The 12,913-nt window shown below is 40.0% G+C and overlaps 1 protein-coding gene across 2 annotated transcripts; it reads right to left on the reverse strand.

Annotated features, from left to right (window-relative positions):
• Positions 1–1,777: 1,777 nt before the first annotated feature.
• On the reverse strand, positions 1,778–12,913 carry LOC122976734 (cell surface glycoprotein 1-like). 2 transcript variants are annotated; one of them, XM_044345388.1, is made up of 10 exons: positions 12,698–12,913; positions 10,673–10,826; positions 10,169–10,370; positions 9,804–10,077; positions 8,835–8,876; positions 8,665–8,747; positions 8,359–8,553; positions 8,123–8,222; positions 4,748–6,097; positions 1,778–3,859 (listed from the first exon to the last, which is right to left on the reverse strand). In XM_044345388.1, exons 2-10 carry the CDS (start codon positions 10,762–10,764, stop codon positions 3,852–3,854), a joined length of 2,346 nt encoding a protein of 781 aa, XP_044201323.1. In that variant the 5' UTR covers positions 10,765–10,826; positions 12,698–12,913; the 3' UTR covers positions 1,778–3,851. The 2 variants fall into 2 exon arrangements, with proteins under 2 accessions (XP_044201323.1, XP_044201321.1); XM_044345386.1 differs by lacking the exon at positions 12,698–12,913 and adding an exon at positions 11,627–12,031.

Raw genomic sequence — 12,913 nt, forward strand, 5'->3', positions numbered from 1 at the left:
CCACCAGCACAATGCAGAGAAACACTACTGTAAGCGCCTGACAATGCCAATGAGGCAGGGACTCTGTGATTTGCCGCTCCGCCAAAGAGGAGGGAAGCGAGCGCAAACATGGAGGAGGTGAAAGGTCAACTGTGCTCTCCCTGCATCACTTTCCAAGCAGCCCCTCAAGCACTGGTGATGTTTTAGGCAACCGTACCTCACTTTGGGGGAGGCCTGATGGATGCCGTTCCCAAGGTGAATGGAAAAGAATAGCATTAAGCTGCACCACTCTGCCTGGGGAGAACAACACTGCTTTGGGTGATTCATCTATTGATTATTTCTACCCAAGCATGGAGGTGCCATGTAAACACACATATATTAGTAGTCTACAATGCACATGTGCACCGCTAACACACATGCCGTGTATCCAGTGAAGCAAGCCCTGGGCCTACTCACTGTTTTATAATCAGATGCCGATTTGAAGCAGCTCGTGGGCATCTTCAAATCACAATGCAGATACATCTGATGGGTAATTAAATAGAAATGAATGAGGAGATGAAGGAATAAATAAATGATAAATCTGCATTACCGGTATTTGTGTGGGCCTGATATTGTGTTATTGATTTGGGGTTTTTTTGTGTGTGTGTACACAAAGTAGGCTACAGTATGAAGGCCAAGTTATAATGTTTAATCTGTGCTATTCAAAATGTTTTTTCTTTCTCTCAGTGGATTACTAAAGGTGACAAAGAGAGAAACCTTTCCAACAATTTGTGTATGTCAAACAATTTGACAACAAGGATGCTGACTAGCAAACTTTCTTAACTCGATATAAAATTAATTTATCTCCCAAAAATGCTTTAATACTCACTCTCCACTTTTTTATTTTGGTTTGAATAACCACATTGGCACTTTTTTTCATACTAGGAGTGTCCTTATTATAGGACTACCTTGTTGTCCAAAGTTATTATAAATGATATTGATTGGTTGATGATTCTTCCTTGACATTATCGACCCAACAACAATGTATCTAATCTGCCTTTTTTCACAGCAGACATTTTGACTTGTCATAGCAGGAAAAAGCACAGGTGTTACTAATAATATTGACCATGGCTCTGTGCCATTTAGTCATCTCAGTGAGCAGAGCCAGCGAGCCAGCATGCACAATACAAATAAATGGAATGCAGCCATCATTCGTGTTGTTAATACGCTATGTTAAAATGACTGATGTGAAAAAGGTCTATTAGCTGGTTCGACTGCTGTGGGGGGAAAAATTTTTAACTGTCTCTCTCAATTGTATTCAATAGATGTTTGGTTTTTTTTTACATACTTTGTATTAAAATATCAATAAGTGGAGTGCACAGGACAACACAGTATATCACAAATATGTGGAGCTCTGGTTGGTTAAACTTGTTTTTTCTTTACTTTTAGTTTTATTACTTGGTTTTTAAATAATTTTTCATAGTGTGAATGTTTTTACTACTCAGTGGGAGGAACTGAGCTGCTTTATGGTATTTTTCTTGAATATATAACAGTTTTTCTGTATTTTTTTATTTATTATTGATTTATTTATTTATGTAATTTCTTTTTTTCTCCTAGATATTTTATTTTTAGATTTTTCATTTTATTTTGAGGCTATAGAGTGGGGGTGGTGGTTATGAAATGGAATGGGGTTGTAAAATGAGTGCACGCTGTACAGTATAGGGTCATATAATATACTGTTTATGTTGATATATGACTATAGTGTGTTGTCTTGCTGCACCTGCACATTGTGTTTGTTTGAAGAATGAGTAAAAGCAAGAAAAATATACAGGTTTATTTATCTTACAGTCAACAGTTTGTTCATTTATGTCCACACATGCAGTTACACTTGAATATTTTGTTAGTGGTGGTGAAACAATACATGTTTGTTCAGGTGTGTATGTTTTACCGGGAGTGATCCACTGAGTGATCTTGCATTCATACCACGGCCTCCTCATTAATTGGTTCGTGCCCATGTGACTGAAGTGTCCTCCTGGATTTACAATACCCTGTTTGTTCACGTCTCTCTCCACCTCGTCTCCTGAGACAATTATCAACAAACCTCTTTATGTCGACGTCTGTTTTGTTCAAAGGTTCATTGGTGCTGATAGCATCTTATGTCACGTGCTGGATCGTAAACGTACATGACAGGGTAGCATTTCATGCTATACTGGATTATAAATCCAGCTTTCTTTTGTCTGCGTAATCATGAGATTGAGTTGAATTGCTGCTCAGGTTGAAATTCAACCTTTCACTGTAAAAAAAAAAAAAAAAAAAAAGGATAATGCCAGAGTTGTCACTTACATTGGGTATCATTGCTTTGGGCAGAAAAAGAGCTTCTCTCCAGCGTATGTGTGTGTGTTTCTGTTTCCACTGACTTTTTTTTTTTATATAAAACGTTAGACGTAGCTCTCTCCCTTAGGGGCGGTAATGGCATTCTCCATGACAACGGCAGTGTGACACGGCTGTGCCCTTGAGGGCCGGGCGCCCCCTCTGGGGGGAGCGCCGCAGAAACACGACAGGGTCAGCGGTCACCTCCCATCATCCACCAGCAACCCGTCCTCCTCTCTCTCTCTCTCTCTCTCTCTCTCTCTCCCCCCTCACTCTCCTCAGGTGGAGCAAGGAATGTTAGAGAGAGAGAAAGAAAGTCTTGAAGCGAGCCCACTCAGTCCAGGCCTGGCAAACAAGGAGATTTAGCCACAGGCGGTTCTGGCTAGGTCTCTACCTCGCATAGCTCCTTGCTGTTCCTCCAAGGCCAGGGCTGGATCAATACATATAGTAGTGCGAATTCTTTTGGCACCCAAGTATAGCTATGCAGTATTGCCCTGAGCTATGCGTCCGTTAAAGACATAACAGCATGTGCAAAGTGGACTGAGTTTATTCAGGAAGGTGTTGAAATATTTGGCATAAAACTGATGCTTCCAACATGATTTTTTTTTTTTTTCACTTTGTTGTCGGAAATGTAGGATATTCTCATGTCGCCATTAAATATTGCATGCACTTTTATGCAGAGAATGTCCTTGGAGTTGATATATATTCTTGGACAGAGATCGCCTTCATAAAAATCATAAGACACTTCATGAAAATTATATATTATGATAATATAATTTTTAGATTATTTCATTCTTAGCTGCTGAGTAAGTAGAAAACAATATTTACTATTCTTTCTGTTAAAATGATACATATTTGTGTCACTTTGGATACATCCCTCACAAGTCATACAATGAAAAAGACCTCACAGATAGATATTCATTTTAGAAGCAATGCACTTCTGCCATCTGCTGACTAAAAAGCAAACCAGTCTTAAATACAGCTCTTAAGTTTTACTGAAAGCATAAAAATATACACCCCGAGAGGTAAAATAAAGTCCGGCACAAACATAGAATAAGCCTATTATTGCCAGTACATTATTTCTTTTGTTTTACACAAACAAACAAAAAAAAAAAGCTCTCACGTCAGCGTTATGTCCGCTTTGGCACGTCTTCAATCAACATTTAAAAGGAAGTAAAGAAAAAAACAGGACACTGTCAGTTCAACAACTCGTGTCCTGTACGTTTGGCCTTCTCCACAACACAAAATGTTTATGTTCAACCTGTGAACATAAAGTCAAACACAAAATGTGACAGCAAGGTGTCCTGCACAAAAATCCAGAGTGCACAAAAAAGGAAAACAATCATACTATGCAGAAACCAAGTCTGTTGCTTCTTGTGATAAAACTGATGCAGTTTGTCTTCTTGGAAATTAATCGGTTATACTTATTTGGACGTGACATGCTGGAAGTCTGGTGTCTTCAGTCAGCTCTGAACTCTCACCATAAATAAGCGCTTCCATTCACAGATGTGTGAGGAAGCCAGTCAGGCACCTGAGGCAGAGGAGAGATTAAAAACAGGAACATGTCTACATCACTTCTTCTTCTATAGGAGGGAAATATAAAGGGCTTCAGGCAAATACTGACACACAGTCTTGGACAGTCAGACATCAAACATCCAGAAATATACTTGTCATCATGCATTCAGTGTCTCCATGTCAGTTTGTTTCTATGCCAAGAAAGCCTAAGTACTACATGTCTGTTCCCTCGTTTTCTATGAGTGGCAATAATTATATATGTGTACTGTGACTGAAAGCTTCACTGAGAATGTAAACTAATGCAATTAAGAGTTATTCCTGAGATGTATGTACATCAGCAATTCAACTAGAGCTGCAGCAAAAAAAAAGTCATTATTGATTAATCTGGCAATTATTTTCTTGGTTAATCGATTAATCGTTAGGTCTATAAAATGTCAAATCCAAGGTTATGTCTTCAAATGTCTTATTTTGTCTGACTAACTGTCCAAAACCCAAAGATATTCACTTTATAATAATATAAAAAAAGAAAGCAGCAAATCTTGGAGAAGACAGAAACATGGAATATTTGACTTGTTTGCTTTAAAATGACCAATTCGACTAATTGATGATGAAAATAGTTGCCAATAACTGTTTTTCTGTTTGACTAATTAATTAATCGACTAAACTGAATATCATATTGAGACACAGATTAAATATTTAACTGTTCCTCCTTTTCAAGGCTGTATAATACTTAAGAGATGCAGTTTTTATTCATATCAACATTTCTGATTATTGTGATGTTTGTAATGTAGTTTATTTTCTCAGTATACCACAAACAAATGATGATGCTGCACATCTACAGGCCCTACATACTAATACCTCACTTACTTGGTGAGGTCACAGTAAGTAATGAGTGGCAACTCACTGTACTGGTATGTAGACCTGGGTGATGAGGGAAGCGTGGCAGCCTCTGGGCCTAAACCTTTCCCTCTGCTCTGCAGGCGAGACCTCTGCACTGCCAGCGCCACTGCCTGTGCAAATAGGGATGGGGCTGTGCTCATCTTGTCCGGAGGCGATGATGGGGCTGAGGACTGGTCAGGCGTGGCTGAGGTAGCCTCATTCTGATGGTCCTCAGAGAATGCATTAGTTTGACCATTGGAGGTAGGACTTGGTGGTTTGGAACACGGCAGAGTGGAAGCTGTAGTATCTTCTGTGCTCTCCTGCAGGACTTCTATGTCTTCATTAAAGAAGACAGGTGAAGGAGGAGGAGGGAAACTGTCCTCTTCTTCTTCTTCTTCTTGTACCACTTCCTCACCTTCCCTCTCATCGACACATGAACCATATTGGTCCGTGTCTGTGCTAAGAGACTGTGCACTGGGGCTTTGGAGAAGCTCGCTCTGAGTTTCTGAGTTAATCTGATCATCACCTGTAAGTTCTTCATCACTGCAGTCTGACGGTGGAGCTTGTGTCACCTCAGATGTGTCTTCAGGTTCCTCCTCTTCTTCCAGTTTTTCATCAGTGTCTCCCACCTCAGAAAGAGGTGAGCCTGGACAATCCTGACTGTCTAAGTCATGTGGAGATGGAGGAGACGCCGGCGCGTCAGAGGCCGGAATCTCCTGAGGACAGGGTTCTGGACTGGGTGAAGATGTTTCAGTCTCTGCTCTGTCTGGAGAACATGGATCCTCCTCACTCTCAGTCTGATTATTCCTGTCCTCAGGAGGAGGAGAAGCTACACTATCATGGTTATCTTCTACTGTTATCTGGCACTGGTCTGGGACATCCAGGATGAGCTCTGCATCATAGGACATCTGTTTCTTTGAAGGAACCACCTTGAACGTAGTCATCCCCTTCCTGTGTACGGGGTCCTCCCACTCACGCTCAGTGGGGAGGGTAGATTTCAGAACAGATTGAAATTCTGCATAGTAATCCTCATCATCTGGACACTTCTGAGTCACTGACATACATGAGGAGCTGTTGTATAATTTTGGGAAGGTGGCAGAGTTCTTCAAACGCCTGACCAGTGGTCCTTTGGAAATGGAGGACGTCAGGACTTTAGCAAGAGCACAGCGGGCATCTGATAGGTCTTTCCCTCGCAACGTTGGAAGGTATGGGTCAGCCACTTCATGGAAATAAGCCAGTGATGGACGTGAGGGGAATGAGGATGACGTAGGTTGTGATGGATGTGGTGATGAAGGTGAGGATAGCGACAGGTTTACAGAGTCTGACTCATCGTATTCTCTCAGCTCCTCCTGAGTGTTCAGGGAGTCTACAGTCCCTGGAGAGACAGAAAACACTTAGCAACATGGATCACGAGAATGAGTGAATATTCTCAGTATTCACTTTTTTTTTAACATTTATCTCTTAATATAATCTTAGAGACATTAACACATTTTAAAAATGACATCAAGTGTTAAAGTTAATGATTCACAAATTTATTATAATAGAGGAATCGTGAGAAACACTATTTAAGAATGAAAAACCTGGCAAATACAATTGTAATGTTACATTTTCCTGAAAAATGATGATGTCCAAATAAAATCAGCATTGTGTGTTTTTACATGTTTAAGAAACATAATGAAATGAAAAGCATTAATATACAATATAGTAAAGAAAGAAAGAAGCATGTAACATAAAAACATGATTGTGGAAAGAGAGTATTCATCATTTTACAAAAGCGGTCTGTAAAAATTATAATTACTTATAGATGTACCAAATAGTTAATTTATTTAACAAATACTACTGTTGATCTGGCTTTTGTTTTGATTTAAAGGCACAGCAATTTTTACAAAATCTAATCCATTAAATAAAAGAAAAACACAAAAAAGGGGTATAAAGACAAAAAAAAGGGAAGAAATTTCACAAAACACAGACAGAAACAAGCAGACAACTTATAAACAGTACAAATAAATAGCATTGAAGTGCAGGAGGCAACAGTGAGATACATCCATAAAAGCCACTAAGATGGGAAGGAGGAAGAAGAAGCCAACGCAGGAGGAGGACGGAGAGGAGGAATAGGGATGGTGGAAGGAGGAGAGGAAAAGGAGAGAGCAGCAGCAGCTCTCAATCACCCCGTTCAGGTAACACAGAGCCTGTGGGCAGGGAGAAAAAGCTTGGCTTTAGGGCAGCGATCTTCAGTCTAAATGTCTCCAAAACAAAATAATCACAAGACCTTTACGATCAAGTCTCACACTGGAGTGATGAAAAAAAAAATACTGAGATACGTGGAAATGTGATTTTGAACTTTCACAGACCATAATTATGTAAGTGTGGGAGGACAGGATCAAGAGTGTGATCAACTCTGGACAGGGAGTTGTTTTTCCAGCCAAGGATTGATACCAACTCAGCAGTGTTTTACACTATCATGGCTAAAAGAAAACAGCGAGGGAGTGAACCAAGACACTGCTGACGGCAATTTAGTCTGATAATTAGAACACTGCAAGAGAAGAAAAAGTGCTCCAAACTTTTACTTTGCCTTTTTTTTTTTTTAAAGCCTATGTGACGCGAATGCACAATGAAGTGTTTCTCACATAATTGCAGATCCCTTAGAAACTACCTCTAATAACAAAACGATCATTGTCCATTCAAGTCTGTGAAAGCAGATCAGTAAAAAGGAGCCGTGCACAGGGAGAACCTGAACCCAAGCGGAGGAAAGCATATCAGACAGACTAATACAGGGGAATGAAAGCTTGAACAATAGAGGGATTTATCTTGCAACAGACTGAAGCCAATATGCTCTATGAACAAGGCTCTGGGTCACTTTAATTGCCCTGAACAGGGTTAAATTGTTCTGACTGATAATAACAGCTGCATTTTGCGGTGGATTTAACTGCTAAATCTTCTATTTAATGGTATTCGCTTTGACATTTTAATCTTGATTTAACTTCAATCTCTCTTGACCTCATGTGGCACTGACTGAAGCCGTAAGGATTTGGCAGATACAAGAATTCACCCTCCTCTAAACCCATTTGATTTCCACTGAAATACTGTAAAAGGTCAATTGGGCTTCTTCTACCAGCATATTTCATCTTCTCTTCTATTTCAATGATGCTACCTCCAAAGTCGCCACTAGATGGCAAAATAAACTGAGGATTTGCCTGTGGGATCATGCAGCATTTTGACAGCTAATATTAACTCTGCACTGACTACTATGTAATGGTACTGACCCCAATTTATACCTTTAAATGGCGACACTTAACACCCATTTTATTGTTAGCTAAGATCTCATTCATTATCATTAAAATGTAAACGTGTTCAGCTCAGGATCTAGTAGCCTAAGGTCAGTCATCGATGAAGACTTTACCTTCAACCTCAGTGACTGCCTGCCGCTCCTGGTGTGTGTTTACAGAGGGAGGAGGTGGTGCCCTCCTCTTGGTAGTCCTTAAGGTAGATTCTGCAGATCTCTACACAGAGACAATGATATTATTGGAGGATGTCTGTTTCTTCATGGCTTTGAGAGACATATTCAGTTTTGCTGACCAGTAGATTAATACACTCTCTCAGTGGGAGTGGAAAAAAGAAGAAGAAGGACCAACTCACCTGTGCTCCTCTTAGATGGCAGCTGCTGAGGTTGCTGGGGATGCTCTGTGATGCAACCATGGGCGGCTGTGGGGCTCGCCTCTTCTTGGGCATATCTGCTGGCAGGGTGTTGGAAGAGGAACGAGCCAGCGCGTTGATGCTCGCAGACGCTTCTTTGTGGAGACCAGGAGAAGTTGGAGCACTCACTGCCCCTTCCTTTGAAGAGGGAAATGCACATTTTTGGTCAAAAAAGAAAAGAAGAAGATGTCAGGGAAAGTCACTGCAAACAGTTGTTCACATCATGTCTCCTACAAGTTGACAACATACCGTCTCAGGTTTTTTCTTCCGTCTTCTGAATAAGCTGAGGAATCCTGTGTTCTCCTTCTGTTTCTTTTCCTTCTTTGGCAGGTCTACATATTACACAAGACTATGATTAGTAAATGATATGTAGCAGGAATGATGGGAAAGGCTTAGATTGTATCTGTGCGTTACTGTACCTAGTAGTGTAGGCGGTGAGATGACCTCTGTTGGTGTGACAGCTGTTTCAGAACAAATAAATGTGTCATTATCATATTTGCCAACACAGATGGATCAAGTCAGACTGTACAGTATGAACAAATGTATACTGTAATGAAACATCTTCTAAACATTCCTTTAACAGTGAACTTTGTGGTGAAAAACTACAAACTAAAGACGATGTAAAAGTCAGGGAGCTAAAAACTGATACACTGACATATGTGGTGTCAATTTGGGTAGATAAAGTTTAACAACCGCTAACTTGTTTATACTGGCAACGGTGTAAGCAGAAAAGAGAGCAGACGAGCAGTAGTTCAACATTTGGGAAATACAGTATGCTAAGATGAGACGATTTATATTTCTAATGTCTGTACACTAAATCTGTTCAATCTGCAAGAGACTGTGGGTGATTAACTTAGCTTAGCATAAACACTGGAAGCAGAGAGAAACAGCTAGCCTGGCTTTGTCCAAAGTTTTAAAAAACATCTGCCTACCAGCACCTCTAAAGCACCTGGAGTCAGGTCATCACCATGAGGTTGCCTGGCAACCAGTGGAGATTACTGGCCTTGCCAAAAAAACAGTTAAAGCATGTAACTCCCTGTAAAACCAACACTCACTCATCAGTTTTTGTGTGGATTAAACAAACAAGATATAATGTGTTAATGAGTGAGTTTAAGAGGTGTTGAATGGTGGATATGTTTACTTTGGACTGAGCCAGGTTAGCTGTATGCTTCTCATCTCACTCTCAGCGAGGACGCGAATAAGCGTATTTTCCAAAAATGTCAAACTGTTCCTTTAACGTAACAATCCTGAGAACTATCCACTTTGCTGAGACACATGTGGTTACTGGTGGTTCTTAATACATATCCCAGAGTGTAGTATCAACAAAGGTGGGAGCAATACAACTTGCAGCATTTGACTGATAGGATACATAGGGTTGTGTCCTCTACCTTCTTCGGGTGTCTTGGGTTGGTGTTGATGGTCAACAGGATCCTTACCAGCTGTGTCTTTAGCAAACACTTCTCTCAGTCCGTGCTCATTTAAGGTCTTGGTCAGGTCCAGCGGCTCTTCTGACAGAGACTCTTTCAGTAAGACGGTTGTTTCTACATTTAACTCACACTTGTCACACACCACTGGCAGCAGCATCTCAAGGGGCACTCTGGGATTCACTCGCACCACGGCCTTGTGGGATTTATTGTAGTTGATCAACAGACGCACTGTTGCCTGAAAAGAGAAGTTTCATTTTCTACTGAAAGTCTGAAAAACACAGAAATGAAAGGATTGTGGATCATAATTAAATGAGGGTAGTTTTTACCTCAGGCATGTATGGCTTCCTGATCTTTTCCTCCACGCCTTTGGGCTTCAGCACAATCTTTTCTGCTTCTAGTGAGCCAATAGGGGAGTTTGGTTTGAAGCTGATGTTGTTCTTGTTGGGTGAGAGAACCTCCACAGTATAGTCAGAAGGATTCAGGTGGTAACTCCCACAGAGTGTCACCAGTAAGTCCATCACTGGTTTACTGAAGAGAAGAACATTGAATGAAAATCACAAAAGAAAACAAATGACCATAATTAACTCATATCTTGTGAACTCAAATTATAGTACACGTTATTATAAAACTAGGACTTTCCATAGATGCACCAGACCATAAAAAGATAGATACAGAGGTTTCCTTAGTAATGACAGAGATCTGTCTAACTCAACTCAATACCCAACAGTAGCTGAGAACAGGAAACACTTAAACCAGCATTGGACTGGAACAAGTCCAAAAACATGGCACCAACACCCGTTTCAATAATCAAAGTTTGTAATATGGCCTACCTTCCATGCACTGTGGTGTTCCTCTCCATTCCCCCCGGCAGAACCACAGACAGAGAGTGGTCCCTCTCCAGTGGATTCACCTGCTCGTCCATCTCAGAAGGAACACAAGGGCCACTCCAGATCTGATGCTTTTCCCCAATGTCAGGTAAACCTCCTGAGAGATCAAAAATATTCCAGCAATTACATTGATGAATACAAGAACAAAATACCTCACTTAACCAAAATTATGTCTATGAGAGTTCAGGCTGCTCAAATCATCATTACAGGAACACAATGACTGACTGTTGGTGCCAGTGTGAAATGTCTTACAGCAGCTCAAAAACATTTCAAGAATGAGTTTGAGGGCCTGATCCTGACTCCCATCAGTACACCTCAAGAATCTATTATTCACTGTAGGGTTGTGACTAATTATTATTTTCATTATCAATTAATCTGCCTATCATTGTATCAATTACTCGTTTGGTTGTTAAAATGTCAGAGGAAATGTTTCTGAGACACGTATTCACATTGTTTGTTTTGTCAACAACAATCAACAATCCAAACTCCAATTCAAACCATTAATTATGAAAGAAGATCAAGAAAACCAGCAAATATTCACAGTTGCAACTATGGAATTTTGGGCATTTTTGTTTAAATAAATATTCATTTACAGTTAAACAATAATCAAAATGATTGCTGATTAATTGTCTGTCCATTGAGTAATTGACTAATCGTTTCAGCCCTAATTCACTGAAAATAAGACAATCTACTCAAGGCTCTGCTAAACTCAATCTCAATCAAATACCTTATAGTAGAACTGATTGCTACTCAAGATAGTAACTTGTGGACAATATATACTTTTTTTTTTGAGACTTAGGGGTCTCCGTAGTTTTTTATCTTCAATATTGTTGGCTATGTCATGAGTTCATACACGCTCCAAGCCAAATAAATATTGTGACAAATGTAGACGTTTACCTGAACAACCTCTTCCTCAAACGTTAAACACGCCAGTAGAAATCCGACAACTATTTCCACATGAGAAAAAAACAAAAATAAATAAATCCAAAGTGTCGCTGAAAACTGAATTATGACCACAAATGTCAACGTTTGCGACTTTGCTGTGTTTTCCTCTGTAACTTTTAGACGTAACCGACGGTTGTTGTGGTGAATTAGGAAGCTCCTCTCCTCTCTCCAGGATTTTAACCGCTCTCTATCTTCACCTTTGACCTTGTGTAGCACTCAGCCATGACTTAGGAACAGCCTCTTTACACAGTTTGGTCTGAGTCAACGCCCTGTGTGTATTTTCAGCTAGGAGCTCACCGGAGCGTGCCAACCAAACAGCTGTGCCTATCTCTTCATCAACACGCGCGTGCCACTGCTCCCTCAGCGCGCGGACACCGACACGCGCACACAAGGATGTGACTGAGTAAAGTATCAAATTCAACTAAAATACATTTACATACATTCATTTGAACATAGCTTACATTTAGTTTAAAGGTATTATATCCAAACTGCTTTCAAAATAGGCATATTTAAAAGAAAATATTTCACATATAACAATTTGAGATTTATTAAATACAGGAAATTTGAGTTATTTAGCTGCTAATTGACTCATTTTTATATAAACGCCTTCTTTTAAAAGTACAGAATCCTAACACTTGCATACATTGCTATAAAGAGCCAATTAATCACCATCAGCCAATTGATATTCAGTGTTATGTTTCTGGAAAAACTCAAATCTGTTCCCACCAACTGATCATGCTATATAGTTGACACATACAGCAGTAGATCAACACTACAATGACACCATGAAAAGTCATGTTTATCCACAAACAAATGTATCTTAATGACATATACAATGGAAGGTCCTGTTTGTCTTCAGCCATGTTGTTCAAGCAGTAATACTCAGTTCCGAGTTAAGCTTACACAGCTTCTTGAGAGACAGGGATTAGTGCCTTTAAAAGGCTGCCTCTCTCTATGCTACCAGGCACACATATAGAAGCACTTAATTAATTATATATACATCCTTTTATATTTTACACTTACCTGTGTCTGCAAATTCTTCCCATTCTCTTTCAACTTTCGCTTCTGTGTTATTAAGTTGTAGGAGGAGAGAGGCTGAGAAAGACACAGGCAGCAAGTTTTTTTTTTCTTCCCCTGGTAATCCCTGTTTAGCAGACAACCTACCACACCCGAAGGCCCTGCCCAATCATGTGACACTTTGCATGTCTGTGTTTGTGTGTGTGTGTGTGCAATGTGTAT

The sequence above is a fragment of the Thunnus albacares genome, chromosome 24 (genome assembly GCF_914725855.1).
Source record: "Thunnus albacares chromosome 24, fThuAlb1.1, whole genome shotgun sequence".
Lineage (NCBI taxonomy): Eukaryota > Metazoa > Chordata > Actinopteri > Scombriformes > Scombridae > Thunnus > Thunnus albacares.